This window comes from Mytilus trossulus, chromosome 6 (assembly GCF_036588685.1).
Source record: "Mytilus trossulus isolate FHL-02 chromosome 6, PNRI_Mtr1.1.1.hap1, whole genome shotgun sequence".
In the NCBI taxonomy this organism is placed as follows: domain Eukaryota; kingdom Metazoa; phylum Mollusca; class Bivalvia; order Mytilida; family Mytilidae; genus Mytilus; species Mytilus trossulus.
Genome location: NC_086378.1, coordinates 81,455,489 through 81,472,555, shown reverse-complemented (window position 1 = coordinate 81,472,555; position 17,067 = coordinate 81,455,489). Strand labels below are relative to the sequence as shown.

The following is a 17,067-nucleotide window of genomic DNA, read 5'->3' as shown; positions in this document are numbered from 1 at the left end:
ACTGCATGGCTGCTGAAATAAATAAACGTAGTATTGTTTAATTAGTTCTTTCGGCTTCAAGTTTATCAGTAATATGACTGCGGCAATAAAAGATTTAAAAATTAAAAAACAAATATTGAAAAATAGGATCCTACAGTGTTAAATATATATAGTTATTTATTGCTAGCCATAATCCAAAGATACTCACAAAATTGGCAGCAGAATTCCATACAGAAATTTAAAAGAAGCTATTTTAGAATCATGACTTTTTATCATTTGTTATATGTTTGAAACTTGGTCCCACTAACTATCAGTACTTTATTTGTGTTTTTAGTATTTCTGTTACTTGATTTTTTGCATGTTTAAACCCGATCTAATGAGTTTTACATGTGTGGCATGGTTAAGGCGAACAAGAGGTTTGGGAGCCCGCAAACATGTTTTACTCCGCAATATTTTGTTTATACTGTCTCCAGTTAAGTGTCTGTAATGCCGTGAATATCGTATATAACTATGTATTATTTTTTTGCAATTTATTTTGGACAGCAATTAGGCTGATGGTTTTCAAATTGGAATTCCTATACATTGAATTTTGTCGCAGCCTTTTATATCTTGCTAAGAAATATGGTTTTGCTCATTGTTGAATGTTGAAGGCCTCTTGATGACAAATAGCTGCTAACATCTACGTCATTTGATCTCAGGTGGATAGTTATATCACTGGCAATCATATTGCATCTACTTATAACAGATTACTACATTGTATGTGCGTTCTTATGTCCTTTTGTGTTTCAAATGGAACGATTTTTGTTAATTTTGATAGTTACTCTTCATTATACACGACAAGAATTACATAACTGAACCATGTCGAACATGAACTTAACCATGACACGAATGAACCAAACCATGACACAGATATTTCAGTAATTTTGAATTTATTGCAAAAGTAGGTATTTTTCAGAATAATTGACTGCAGTGTTATATCACGAAGATATATGTGATGTAACAGACTGTAAGAAAATAACTTTTTTTTTATGCACGATAAACCAATAAGCAAGTTTCAAATTTTGACATACGCAAGCTTTGTTCTGTGTTAAATTATTAACCATTTTCTACATTAGAAAATGCCTGTACCAAGTCAGGAATATGACAGTTGTTATCCATTAGTTTTATGTGTTTGGACTTTTGATTTTTGATTTTCCTTTTTGAATTTTCCTCGGAGTTTAGTATTTTTGTGTTTTTACTTTTATGATACAACTTGTGATGAACTAACATATTTACTTTATACAAAGGTACTTACCAGTTTGAATTAATGATCAGAAATTCCGTTTACAAAATATCCCAATGTTTACATTTTTGCAATGATTGTCATCAAAAAGACTAAACACCGTCATGTCAAACTTATCCAAACTATGACAAAATCACTGTACTAAACGCTCCTCGATATGACGACCTTACTACCCGTGATATTGATATATAGAATATATAGTCTCGATTATCCAGACGATAACTCTGGTGCATCGAGACTATAAATAGAATAAAAGAAAATTAAAGTATTCAAGTACACCTGTAGGTGTGTACGACTAATGACTGAACATGGTTTTGATTGGATTCAGTGATAAGTTTAGCAAAATATGTAAATAATAACTATAGGACAAAACGGACAAACAAGTGAGTAATATTTAATCGAAATACTTAATCAAATATAACATTTTCTGGAAACAAATGTGTTTTGAGTTGCACAAAAGCGATGATAAAAATTGTCATTATAATCTGGGTTTCCTCGTGGACCGTCACCTTGGTTACATTATTTGTATAAAACTTTGAAAAATTGGCATGTTTCGGCCTCGTTATATCCATTTAACAAGCTGGTTTTTTCATATCATTTCGCGAAAATGCGGCTTTGTAATAAAATGATAATGTTTTTTCCTGTCAAATTGTGACATAGAAAAGTTTTTTTTCTAGGCTTAACTTCTTAAGGTTCATCATAACCTTTTGGCTAAAATGGCCGTATTTACACCCCAAAGTTTACTCTGAGTACAGACTTACCTATACACCTGCAACAGTTTTAAGGGATGGCAGGAACTAGATATATAAATTTTAAATGCATTGAATGTTTCAGAAAATTATAAACTTTTCTAGATTTTGCTATCCATTTTTTTTCGTTCCTGCAGAAGGTGCAAAAATTAACTAAGTAGCAAAAACGATTGAGAAGCTCCCCTCATATAATCAATGTTGTGAGTAGTATTGATTTAAATGGACAATAGATGGACAATAGACACCTGTAAACAATAGATGATTTAACAGGTTTAAACTGTGTACCTGAGTGGACCGTATCAAATGAAACTCGGGTGTTTGTTTATTTTGCTATCTTCTGCAGACTGGAAAAAAAATGCACATCAAAATGCAGGTAAGTTTTTAATTTTCTGAAACGTAGACTTCATATAACTTTTATATATCTAGTTCCTGCCATGCCTTAAAACTTTCCTGGATGTACCAGTTTGTCTGTACTCATAGTAATTTTTGAGGTGTAAACACGGCCATATTTTTCAATTCCTTATGATGAACCTTAAGGTTCATGTGGACCCTATGGCTAAAATGGCCGTATTTTCACCTCAAAATTTACTCTTGGGTACAGACAAACCTGCGCATCTGTAAATAAATTCAGGCATAGCATGCCCTAGATAAATGAATTTTAAGTATGTATTATGTTTTAGAAAAATAAAAACTTACCAGGATTTTGCCGTGCACTTTTTTTCATTCCTCCAGAAGGTGCCAAAATAAACTAAGTAGGGAAACAGGTTTGAGAACTTCCCCACAGGTAAAAATTAAAGTGAGCATTTTTAATTGACATGGACATTAGATGGACAATAGATACCTGACAATAATTGGTTATTTAAACTGTGTACCTGAGTGGACAATATCAAGGTAAACTGTTTGTTAATTTTATCATCTTCTGCAGAGACGAAAAAAAGTGTACGGCAAAATCCAGTTAAGTTATGAATTTTCTAAATCATACAATGCATTTGAATTTTATTTATCTAGGGCATGCTATGCCTTAAAACTTTTCCAGATGCACAGGTTTGCCTGTACTCAGAGAAAATTTGGAGGTGAAAATACGGTCATTTTAGCCATAGGGTCCACATGAACCCTAAAATATGGAAAACTTATGAAAAAAGGGCATTTACTAGCACAGCATGGACTATTTTTTTCATTTTTTGTATATAGTAGATATATTTTTGCATTTATCTTTTGTCATCACGCATCTATCTATGTTATATTGGATATATTATTTCGACTAATTGATTACTCAAAATGAGAGTATTTATCGTACGTGTAGTTCTACCTTTATGAGTACGTGATAACGTCTCACTTCTGTATGGTATATCTTATTGTTAGAACATACTCACCCCTTCTCGTCCAATGAAAAGTCAGTTTTTTGCCCTCTAATTTTCATAGTACATGGTTTTCCATGCACTATGAAATGCTATACATGAATGACTTTTCATTGTCAGTTAATTATGAAAGTGAACTCTTAAAAGCTACACTAACGAAGTGTACAATCCCCTAAGGCATTTTCCTTGGGTAAATAGCCTACTGATTAAAGATGAAAGATCAAGATTAAAATAAAAACATTTTGAATTTTGCAAAATTTCATGCATTTTCTCATGGTACACATAATAGGATACACAAACAAAATTGGTAAGGATAAATAAAATGATATTTATTTAATTTGTATACCTTACATTTGAGGGAATTATTTTTCTTTCCTTCAAAAAACACAATGCCAGACTGCTGATATATAAAGCAAAGGGTTGTTTTCGGAGAAACGCAATACATTTATATTTATCAATAAAAAGTAAGCATTTAATGATGAATGGTCTGAATTCAAATTTGCATACAGAGAGTTTTATATCTATAAAAAAAATCAAATTCCAAAAAGGGGATTTATATAGTATTGTGTTGCTTTTTAAAATAAAAAAAAATGTAAAGATATATGAGTATTAAAATTTACCTGAAGCAGAAATAAAACAATTTATCCTTCACAAATTATGTCCGTGCTATTTCATTTCATTCATTGAAATGATCATTAATTACCTATGTTTTATATTTAGTTCATTATAAAAGTGAACTCGTATTTAGGTTTGAATATTACAATGGGAAAGGATAGTTTTGTAAGGTCACTCAAAAGTGTGAATATGTTCTAAATTGGTCAGACAATACTTGGTCATGTTTTATGAAGATTTAAGCCAATACTTGGTCATGTTTTATGAAGATTTAAGCCCTCAGCTTCGCCTTGGGCTTAAATCTTCATAAAACATGACCAAGTATTGTCTAACCTATAAGTCAATTGTCGTCAAATGTACTTTTAGAGGCAATCTATTGTTCTCTTCATTATGAAATATTTTAAATAGTCTGGATACATATAGAGCCTTGTTGTGATATTTCTCTTTTAAACAGTCTGGATACGTATAGAGCTTTGTTGTGATATTTCTCTTTAAACAGTCTGGATACATATAGAGCTTTGTTGTGATATTTCTCTTTAAACAGTCTGGATACGTATAGAGCTTTGTTGTGATATTTCTCTTAACAGTCTGGAGTCGTATAGAGCTTTGTTGTGATATTTCTTTCTAAATAGTCTGGATACGTATAGAGCTTTGTTGTGATATTTCTCTCTAAATAGTCTGGATACGTATAGAGCTTTGTTGTGATATTTCTCTCTAAATAGTCTGGATACGTATAGAGAATTGTTGTGATATTTCTCTCTAAATAGTCTGGATACGTATAGAGCTTTGTTGTGATATTTCTCTCTAAATATTCTGGATACGTATAGAGCTTTGTTGTGATATTTCTCTCTAAATAGTCTGGATACGTATAAAGCTTTGTTGTGATATTTCTCTCTAAATAGTCTGGATACGTATAGAGATTTGTTGTGATATTTCTCTCTAAATTGTCTGGATACGTATAGAGCTTTGTTGTGATATTTCTCTCTAAATAGTCTTGATAAGAATAGAGCCTTGTTGTGATATTTCTCTCTAAATAGTCTGGATACGTATAGAGCTTTGTTGTGATATTTCTCTCTAAATAGTCTTTATAAGTATAGAGCCTTGTGATATTTCTCTCTAAGTAGTCTGGATACGTATAGAGCTTTGTTGTGATATTTCTTTCTGAATAGTCTGGATACGCATAGAGCTTTGTTGTGATATTACTCTCTAAATAGTCTGGATACGTATAGAGCCCTGTTGTGATATTTCTCTCTAAATAGTCTGGGTACGTATAGATATTTGTTGTGATATTTCTCTCTAAATAGTCTGGATACGTATAGAGATTTGTTGTGATATTTCTCTCTAAATAGTCTGGATACGTATAAAGCTTTGTTGTGATATTTCTCTCTAAATAGTCTTTATAAGTATAGAGCTTTGTTGTGATATTACTCATTAAATAGCCTGGATACGTATAGAGCTTTGTTGTGATATTTCTCTCTAAATAGTCTTTATAAGTATAGAGCCTTGTGATATTTCTCTCTTAATAGTCTGGATACGTATAAAGCTTTGTTGTGATATTTCTCTCTAAATAGTCTGAATACGTATAGAGATTTGTTGTGATATTTCTCTCTAAGTAGTCTGGATACGTATAAAGCTTTGTTGTGATATTACTCTCTAAATAGCCTGGATACGTATAGAGCTTTGTTGTGATATTTCTCTCTAAATAGTCTGGATACGTATAAAGCTTTGTTGTGATATTTCTTTCTGAATAGTCTGGATACGTATAAAGCTTTGTTGTGATATTTCTCTCTAAGTAGTCTGGATACGTATAAAGCTTTGTTGTGATATTACTCTCTAAATAGCCTGGATACGTATAGAGCTTTGTTGTGATATTTCTCTCTAAATAGTCTTTATAAGTATAGAGCCTTGTGATATTTCTCTCTTAATAGTCTGGATACGTATAAAGCTTTGTTGTGATATTTCTCTCTAAATAGTCTGAATACGTATAGAGATTTGTTGTGATATTTCTCTCTAAATAGTCTGGATACGTATAGAGCTTTGTTGTGATATTTCTTTCTGAATAGTCTGGATACGCATAGAGCTTTGTTGTGATATTTCTCTCTAAATAGTCTGGATACGTATAGAGATTTGTTGTGATATTTCTCTCTAAGTAGTCTGGATACGTGTAGAGATTTGTTGTGATATTTCTTTCTGAATAGTCTGGATACGCATAGAGCTTTGTTGTGATATTACTCTCTAAATAGTCTGGATACGTGTAGATAGATATAGGAAGATGTGGTGTGAGTGCCAATGAGACAACTCTCCATCCATATAACAATTTAAAAAAAGTATACCATTATAGATCAAGATACAGCCTTCAACACGGAGCCTTGGCTCACACCGAACAACAAGCTATAAAGGGCCCCAAAATTACTAGTGTAAAACCATTCAAACGGGAAAACCAAGACGGGAGAGCATTGTTGTGAAATTTCTCTCCATGAGGTTAGTTATCTTGTTGAACTGACTACTTACACAGACATATCAGTTTTTAGGATATTATATCTAATTTTTGCACTAATATATGTTCAATTTTATTTATTATGTAAATATGATTGAAAAATATAACGATAATTCCAATGATTTTCATTAGTTGTTAGCTCATCTTTTGTCAAAGAACCATAAGAGCTTTTTTCGTCACTAGGTGTCTTTCGTCCATCATCCGTCGTCCCTTGTCCGTCATTTGTCGTCGTCCTTTTTCTCTCTTGTGTAACTTTACACTTCTCAATGTAATAAGACATAACAACACTCGTTCCTGGGGTAACTATTATTTTTAATATTTCATATGAACCTTCCTTAATAAAATTGCCGACTTTTTGTACAAGTCATTACGCATGATTTACGATTTGCACCCATGTTTGTAGTGCTTTTTTGTTTGCATAAACCATAGTAGATAGAAAAACATAAAAGAACAAAAACAATCAGCAGAGCAGAAGTTTATTTTACTATGTTATTAAAAAATGATATCCTTGAATAAGGATTTTTACCCATTTTTAGACAGGCATTTTTTTGCGGAACAATTTAAAATAGATAAGTAGTAACTGCAAGTAGCAAAAAAATATTAAATGTACAAGATCTACAAGTACATGTTGCAAGTCAGTTAGATCGTCAGTCAACTCCTTATAATGACGAGCTACTGACTATGAATAACGATGCTAACCCATTTTGTGTGCTTTTTGGTAAAATGAAGAAATTAGACTAAAGACAAAAATTGTAAAACCTTCAAATGATCAGCTATCTGAGACCAACACACAGATAAACATGACCAGTTTTGTCAGTCTACTCCTTATCCTGAGTTAATGTCCTTAAATTAGAGTTTCCTTCCCAAATTTGTTCATACTCATATTACATTAACATGTTCTCGACTTTATTCTTTCTCTTTTTGAAGGAAAAGCATACAGATATAGAAAAACTTTTTTATTTATTCAGAAAAATGATTATTAGATCAAGATAAAAAAAAAAACACTTCTCAACATGACTTAAATTTTCTGTCGTTTTATCGTACAAAATAACCCGAAGAAGATTTTCACTTTTTGTTATTATGTATTCTGTGAAAAAACAGTGCATGGTATAAGAGAGAAACTGTTGGTAGCTACAGTAATCAGCAATACACATTCTACAAATAAGTGAAAGTCAAAACCGTCAGTAATCTCCTTATAAGAGTTACTGTCTTATAATGGCTTGTTGCTTTAAGATATGATACTAGATAGAATATGTTTAGATAGAAAACATTATCAGTGACCAGTTAGCACTACTTTATAACAGTCTCCTTTATAACATTTCAACAAACTTCGTGACATGCCGTAATGCAGTAGACAAACCGACCCCTTCATAGATGACTTATATAATCAATTTCCGTCTACAATATGTCTGTTGCCTCCTCATTTTCGTAGTTCAGCGACTGCTTGGATTTTTCTTTAATTAAAAATCCGAGGATATGCTATGACTGCCAAACAAATAACTCTCCGCTAGAGACGGAATGACATAAAAATTTACAACTACAGGTCATCGTACAGCATTTAACAATAGGCAAAACCCATACCGCATTGTCAGCTATAAAAGGCCCCGAAACAAACAACTAACACCCTCGTTTATGTACAACACAAACAAAAATCAAATATGATATACAGCAACAAACAGGCTTCTAGCTTATGAAAGGCACATACATAATAGGGTGGAGTTAATCATGTTTGCTGGCGCGAAATCCAGCCCTAACCTAGGACAGTTGTAGATCAGTACAAAATTAGGTCGGCTATACACTTCACTAGGATCATCAGATTTTGACCTCATTCTCATGGTTCATTGGTCAATTTAACGATTTCATGGTTTGATCTGATTTTTTTATACTACTGTTATTATCAATAGGCCAGCTACATTTGGTGCATGGAATACTTGCAAGAGGAACAGGTCTGTTAGACTTGTATTATCCTACCGTGACCTCATTTAGACATTTACATAGATTATTGGTAATGTTAATTTATATGATACTTGTAGTTGAACTTTACCTTTAGGATTGTTAACATAAAATCAATAATGGTTAGTAAAACAGGCAAGACATTACAGGTTGAAATCGAATGTATTAACAAATAAATAAATATGTTAATGGCCCCCCTCCCCACCCTCCTTGATAACATTCGGCTAAATCGCATATCATTAGAAAGCATTACTTCTATAATATCTCTTATGTCCTGACGTCAAACATTTGTAATTTCTGTCAAATCACGATGACAGGTCAAGGAGACATTTATTTAATTTACAAGACGTCAACATTTTTGCATATAATATCTCCTAAATAATAAAACTCTGAATTGAATATGAAAATCATTTAGAACAGAGTCACAGAGACTTTTGGTCAATTATTTAACAGACTTTAAAAATAAATGACGCATTTTTAATAAAGAGTGCCCTTTTCCAGAAATTCCAGTGAATATGACAATAATGAGCGAAAACCCAAATATTTGTCTGTTATTCAATTGCTAATCACCATAAAACCTAATGTTACGTTTTCTGCTCAACAGTTAAGTTTTCTCCTATACAATTACGTTTTCTCCTAAACAGCTACGTTTTCTCCCCAACAGTTACGTTTTCTCCTCAACAGTTACGTTTTCTTTTCAACAGTTACGTTTTCTTTTCAACAGTAATACGTTTTCTCTTCATCAGTTACATATTTGTGACGTCACGAAGGTCTACTGTAATGGATGCCTAAAAATTTCACGATCATTCAATGTAGGATTATTATCTATTTCCGTTGATCACAGGTTTTTTAAAGTGTTGAAATTATTTTCTAAAGCATCGTCTAACATTTTTCGAAGTTACATGTTATTACTGGACACTCCTATATTGTACATTTGAGACGAGTTGCAGTGGTCCGTTGTGGATGTTGTTTTTTTTAGGAAATCTCGATTCGTATTTACGATGGATTTTACTGTTTGATAGACTTCAAAGTGTATAACGGTATGGTAAATTTTACTATTTGTTATCAATATTAACATTTTTATCGTAACAAAACACAAACAAAACAATATGTATAAATCAAAACTATGTTCATCACGTCATATCAGAAAGCCCGCGAAAACAACGTTAACGCTTTCCTGAACTGTTCGGACATTTAATAATGGAAGTATACATTGACAGATCATGCGAGAATAAGGACAAGCTATCAGCAAAGGCCAGTTATGGTATATTTTGGGAACCAAATAACATCAAAAATATAAAATGGTCCAGTTCCTGAAATTTACAAGCAAACAAACAATACGGGGAAACTGTGTGCTCATGCGCGTAGCTCCGTTTACGTCAAAACGCTCGGGCGTAAACTTGAATTTTGAAAATAAAAAAAATAATCGACATAGAATAAGAAAAACTGGTCAAAATCACATCAGCCTTGTGCTTCTTTTTTCAATGGATTGTAATTTTAATAAAAAGGGACTGAATTTACTCAAAAAGATAATTTGCTGGATTGTTCGAATCTTTGGTAAAAGTCTGAATCTACTATGAATTCTACGTACTTTCACTATCTGCTTAGATTCGATATGCTGTTTGTATTTTTGTCGAGCTTGTGATTTATGTCCCAAAAGCCAGACAAAGCGGCGTCAATATTTATGTTCCGAATGTGGATAAAGTCTTTTGAATGACTCTCTGTGAAATGTAACGAAAGTTGGACAGAAACTGTTTATGATCAAAAGAGTATTCAGAGCAATATAATAATTGCGATTATATCTTTAATTTTCCCGCATTTTAAGAACATAATGTATTTCTTTCTTCAATTGATAAGTGGTCGCAGTTTGGACTTACATTTTGTTATTTCTCAATTACATAAACTACTTGATCAATTGATTCACTTTTTGTGGGAAGAAATCCTAGGTGTTCCAGATTTTTTTATATTGCACCTCTGAGAAATATTTTTTTTCCGTGTTCAGTAAAAATTGCTTTTGTCGATTGTATGCTCACTCACGTCACCTTTAAACTTATTTAAAAGTAATATTGGTTTGGACGTTTTCTCTAAATCCAATGACCATTAGGCTAGCTTCCAGTTTAACACGATGAATAAGATAACGTATTACAAAATTTAACCAAAACAAATAAACCATTTAGATTCAAAAGTATGTTGTTATCAATGATTTTTACTGACAGAAAGCATTAAGGAATCTCATTCTCGATAGCTTTCGGGGGCTTCGTCCCTTTCGAACCCACTACCAGTAGGTGCTTTGACATTGAGAGGTTGGCACCCCTCATATCCCTCGCCAAGGTTCGGGCATACACGTAAAAATGACCCAGCTACGTCACTGATGCTGCCGTAAAATGCCTTCAACAAATACACGAAAATCAATTATCAAACATCACCATAAAACCTAATCACATATTACATTTAGTGCAGTCTGATTAAACCAACCCCTACTGTCCACTTGCGTTTGTACCCACAAATGTACCCACAAACGGCAAGTGGATAGTGGGGGTTGGTTTAATCAGACTGCATTTAGTGTAAAGCAAGTTTTTGACATTGTCAAATTACTGCAATCATGCTTCTTGCTAACTACACGGCCTACCATAACAACCAAAACAGTTGCCCAAATAAAACCATCTGAAAAACGATAGCTTTAAGCTGTTCTGTGTAAAAACATATTTTAATCTGCATACTTGGTATACTTTTGATACTTTTTAACAAAAAAAAATATATACGTTATAGGAGTATAGCTCATTACAAAGTTATTTTTACAGAGTCATTGAATGAATATACAAAAGATGAATGGGAAGAACAAACAGAAATTGGCGATTGTAACGTTTGCTGCTCATGTGAGTTTGATAGAAACTACTTGTGATAAATCAATAATGTTTTCTATAAATTTGCACAACTATCAATAAATATCGGGTTAGGATTAATTCTAGGCCCTGTTCAATAGTCCTGTGACTTTGAATTGAATATCAATTTTCACAGTTACGTTTTCTCTTCAACAGTTACGTTACTAGTATCTCCAGTTACGTTTTCTCCTCAACAGCTACGTTTTCTCCAGTTACGTTTTCTCCTCAAAAGTTATGTTTTCTCTTCAACAGTTTCGTTTTCTCCTCAACAGTTACGTTTTGTCCTCGACTGTTATGTTTTTTCTTCAACAATTACGTTTTCTCCTCAACAGTTACGTTTTGTCCTCGACAGTTACGTTTTTTCTTCAACAATTACGTTTTCTCCTCAACAGTTAAGTTTTTTCCTCAAGCTACGTTTTCTCATCAAATGTTACGTTTTCTCTTCAACAGTTACGTTTTCTCGTCAACAGTTATGTTTTTTCTTCAACAATTACGTTTTATCCTCAACAGTTACGTTTTCTCCTCTACAGTTAAGTTTTTTCTTCAACAATTACGTTTTCTCCTCAACAGTTATGTTTTGTCCTCGACAGTTTCGTTTTTTCTTTAACTGTACCGTTTTCTCCCCAACAGTTACGTTACTTTTCTCCTCATCAATTACGTTTTCTCCTCAACAGTTACGTTTTGTCCTCGATAGTTACGTTTTTTCTTCAACAATTACGTTTTCTCCTCAACATTTACGTTTTGTCCTCGACAGTTACGTTTTTTCTTCAACAATTACGTTTTCTCCTCAACAGTTACGTTACTTTTCCCCTCAACAGTTACGTTTTCTCCTCAATAGTTACGTTTTCTCTTCAACATTTGTGTTTTCTCTTCAACAGTTACGTTTTCTCCTCGACTGCATATTCAATTTAGTCTATGGATTCACTAAATAAAACTAAATATGTAGTATTCCACAGAGTGTCCATCCTCAGCAAGGTGCAAGTCTTTGGAAAAAGATACTATTTCATCTGCGTTGGTACGATATTTCACTGTTGTCTAATATCAATACGACAATACGAACTTTTTTTAACTGAATATCGTTTAAAAAATGATGTGTGTAACTAAAATTATTTACATTTTTTTCCAGATCTACAATGGATACTGAATACAAGCAACAAATCTCATAACAACATGATAACTGACTTTGATAAATAGTTTGACTATGGCAGAAGGTGTTGACTCATCAATAGATATTTTAACTTGTCCAATTTGTCTAGAAAGATATACAAAACCGAAGTATCTGCCATGCCTACATACTTTCTGTGAAGGTTGTATTTTAACGTTCATCGTCTCAGTATTTAAGAAATCAGAAGGGAAGGTCAATATTGATTGTCCAGTCTGCCGAACAACAGTAACATTGCCAAAGGAAGGATGCACACCACGAGAATGGGTTGATCAGTTTCCGGGAAATTTTCTCATAGTTGGTTTATTAGACAAAGAAAAACCACAAAAGCTATGCATGTCATGTGAGAGACTTGATATTGTATCACAGGCTATTTTCATCTGCAACGACTGCTCGGATACTCTGTGCGGTATATGTCAGAAATATCATAGTTCAAACAAATCAACTTCTAATCATCAAATCAAAAAAATATTCACGCTACCGGAAAAAGAAAAAGTACATAAAACATGCCAAAATATATGTTCTGACCATTCTAAGAAACTTAAGTTATTTTGTAACGATCATAATGTACCGTGTTGTACACTTTGTGTATCTTTAAGTCATAGAAAGTGTGACAATGTTGTCACTTTCGAAGAAGCAGTGAAAACTTTTAGTACTGATTTTAAACTGGATAAAATCAAAACTTATATTAGAGATGTTTCGAATGATTGTGACAATCTTATATCTCACTATGTAGAATGTTTACAAAGCAACGACAGACAATATGACAAAGAACATAAGGAGATTGAAGAAACGTGTGATTACATTATTTCACAAGTGAAAGCAACTGAAAAATTAAAGAAAGATGAACTTACAAAAATGCATGATGAAAAACAGCATATTCTAAAACATAGGTTAGAAACATGTCAAATTTTAACAACTGTTGTGTCAGACAAACTAACTGAAATAAACCATGAAAAGGGATCTGAAATTCAGAGACTGATTATGGCGTATGCTATAGAAGATGAGATAAAGCAGCATAAAGACATCTTAAAAACTTACAGAGAGGATGAACATAAACTTTTGATCCATGTTGAAAAGGTATTGCCAAAAGATATTGATATGTTGATGAACAGTCTATGTACAGTATCTTGGGGTAGTAATGTGGAATCGCCTACACTATTAACACCTAAGAGCAGTCCTGGTTTCAATCTTGAGCGTGATATTTCTTTCAGTAAATCCATTAACGATTCTGGAATCGGTAAGTAGTTTAATTTAGTACAAAAAGATATAAAAACAAGAAAACTTAGTCTGCATATACATTCTCTTACTTAAATTGCATCAACCAAATGTTATGAAACTTATACACAATGCTTATTACCACATAATTCAGAATAAGTTCGAAACCGGGCGGCTTCACTCTTGCCGTTTTTATGCCCCACCTACGATAGTAGAGGGGCATTATGTTTTCTGGTCTGTGCGTCCGTGTGTCCGTCCGTCCGTCCGTTCGTCCTTCTGTCCCGCTTCAGGTTAAAGTTTTTGGTCAAGGTAGTTTTTGATGAAGTTGAAGTCCAATCAACTTCAAACTTAGTACACATGTTCCCTATGATATGATCTTTCTAATTTTAATGCCAAATTAGAGTTTTTATCCAAATGTCACGGTCCACTGAACATAGAAAATGAAAGTGCGAGTGGGGCATTCGTGTACTGAGAACACATTCTTGTTTTAGTTATGTCCCTTCAGTAACATAAAAATTGCTAAGAAAATCGTTTAGTTGTCTTACTTTTATTAGCTTACCTGAACAATTTTAAAATGTTTATGAAACTCGCACATACTGCTTATTTTTAAAAACTACAAATCAAGTTTGAATTTTGGTGTTGTCCCTTTTACCGTTTGAGAGTTATGCCCCTTTATATATGGATAAATTGGGATTTTTGTTTGTTTCTGTTCTCTAACTTACTTTGTCTTAACCAAATGTTTTGAAACTTATACACAGTTTTTGATGTCACATAGTGACATACCACAACTTTATTTGGAATTTTGTTGGGGTGATTTTTACTGTTCAAGAGTAATGCACCTTTACAAAAATGCTGAAGTTTTCATTTTCTTACTTTATTTAGTTCACTGTGAACATATGCAATGAAACTTTAACACAATGCTTATTACTACATAACACATATCAAGTTTTGAATTTCGAGGCATCACTTATACCGTTCTAGAGTTCTTTCCCTTTACAACTGAAAAAAAAAACTTTCGTTAACTCAAGTTTGCCTCAATCAAACAAAATGCTTATTACCACAAAACTCAAACCAGGAACACATTTGGGCAATATCACTTTTACTGTTCTTTATTTCTTTTCTATTATATATTCAATATATACATGTTGTCGGAAAATGTCAAATATATTTGTATGAGCTTTAGAAACAGGACAAAAAAAACGAGGCTTTGACGAGCTTTTCTCCGGTTTCGTAGCGAGTACAAATACATTTGATATTTTCCGACAATTAACATATATTGTGTGTATCCTGAAATTAAACCCAAAACTTAAAAAATTTAATTATCAAAATCTTAATCATTGTCTCCAATTTTTCAAAGAAATTGACATAGTTGAAACGCGGACCGCAAAGAGGACCCCAAACTGAACTGGTTAGAAACAGAAATATTTGTAGTCCCACTTGCTCAACATGGAATTGGGTAGCAGGAGACTTTATTTGTTCAAGCACAAATGAAACAAAAATATTTGTATACCTGTTGTTTGTACAATAGATGGCTAATTGCAGAATAAACACAGTTACTATGCTCATAGACATATTTTATGCAGTTACGATTATATTTCAAGTTATTTGTCTGCATGTTACGATTATCTTCTGTATTTTTTGTATGGCTATTATTTCAGTAGCAAGGCCACATATGAAACCAAGAACACACACACATACCAATACCATTAATATCAATCTACCTGTTGCGTTATTATTGAAAACAACGCGTGTACACGGAGAAATTATAAGAAGACGATATATTTTACTTGTTTTTGGCTCCGCCATGTTGGGATTAGTTTAACACTCGAGCGTCCATTGTTCAGATGTTATTATGAATAACTGCATGGCGTGCATGTCCGTCTTGTAACATTTATATTACCTTTTACTCTATTTGCACAGCTAATTGATAGTTTATGTGATACCCGTACTTAAACTTTCATATTGCAAACTTAGAGATGTGAAATGTTTAGAATGTCTTTAACTAGATAACCATTTTTCGGCGGTAGCATTAAAAAACTGTATATTTACGTACAATACTTGGTATATATATATATATTAGATCCTTACAACAGGGTTTATCTATTGATCAGGTTTTTTTTCATTGTCCAGTCGATATCTATGAAAAAAATTATCAATGGAAAAACATATTGGTATATAGAAATGTTGTGATGAGTACATGACCGTCTGGCATGTTCTATTTGGCCATGACCTTATTTCCATGGTTGGCTGTTCACCGATTTGACTGAGATTCTCACATTTGATTCATAACATACTAACACGTTTATCCAAATTACTATTAGCCTGAAACAAACAGTAGACAATGAATGTACTCGATAATATTTATCAGAGTTGTGTGTGTATTTAGTTTTTCTGCAATGTAATTCTATCAAGATGATTTCCGAATACTGCCTACGGTCACATAACCCATGTAGATAGCGACAGCATGAATTAGACTTTGTATGTTTGTTTGATTTCATATTATAGGTTGATTACCGTTGTTAACTTCATAAGAATGATTTTTTTTAATCGAATCAGTCGACGAAAGCGTTCAACTCAAATTGTTTCATTTTCAATGTTGACATTCTTTCACTTTTAATTGCTGAACACGACTGAAATATGCGTAAGCAATCTTTAGCTAATGGGTCAAATTAAAGGTCACACGAATACAGATTCAGTAGGGTAGAAATTTTCACTTGCAAGTGAATTATTCATCAGCAATGTTTCTTTGCTTATTTTGACAGAATTGGATACTAAAGCGAATTTTATTTCATTATTTCGCTTTAATTAATGTTTGAATCAAAATAAATTGAATTCTTTTTAGCTCACCTGTCCCGAAGGGACAAGTGAGCTTATGCCATCACTTGGCGTCCTTCGTCGTCCGTCGTCTGTCGTCTGTCGTCTGTCGTCTGTCGTCCGTCGTCCGTCGTCTGTCGTCGTCTGTCGTCGTAAACTATTTCAAGAATCTTCTCTTCTGAAACTACTGGGCCAAATACTTTCAAACTTTAACTGAATGTTCCTTAGGGTATCTAATTTATAAATTGTATCCGAAGTTTTGATCTATCAACAAACATGGTCGCCATTGCTAAAAATAGAACATAGGGGTCAAATACAGTTTTTGGCTTATAACTCAAAAACCAAAGCATTTAGAGCAAATCTGACATGGGGGTAATATTGTTTATCAGGTCAAGATCTATCTGCCCTGAAATTTTCAGATGAATCAGACAACCCGTTGTTGGGTTGCTGCCCCTGAATTGGTAATTTTAAGGAAATTTTGCTGTTTTTGGTTATTATCTTGAATATTATTATAGATAGAGATAAACTGTAAACAGCAATAATGTTCAGCAAAGTAAGATT

The 17,067-nt window shown here is 32.9% G+C and overlaps 1 protein-coding gene across 5 annotated transcripts in view; it reads left to right on the top strand.

Moving 5' to 3' along the window:
• The first annotated feature begins 1,541 nt into the window (after window positions 1-1,541).
• The window catches only part of LOC134722002 (E3 SUMO-protein ligase RanBP2-like), a 34,447-nt gene continuing 18,921 nt past the window's right edge, over window positions 1,542-17,067 (top strand). For 2 of the 5 annotated variants that reach the window (XR_010107950.1, XM_063585408.1), the window contains exons 1-3: window positions 9,189-9,470; window positions 11,232-11,306; window positions 12,439-13,714. Coding sequence is in view for 4 of the 5 variants with exons in the window: in XM_063585408.1 (XP_063441478.1) it covers window positions 12,514-13,714 (1,201 nt within the window). In the remaining variant the exon portion in view is untranslated. Of the gene's footprint in view, window positions 1,645-9,188; window positions 9,471-11,231; window positions 11,307-12,438; window positions 13,715-17,067 lie in introns of those variants that run through there. The other 3 variants (XM_063585404.1, XM_063585407.1, XM_063585405.1) reach the window with 3 other exon arrangements.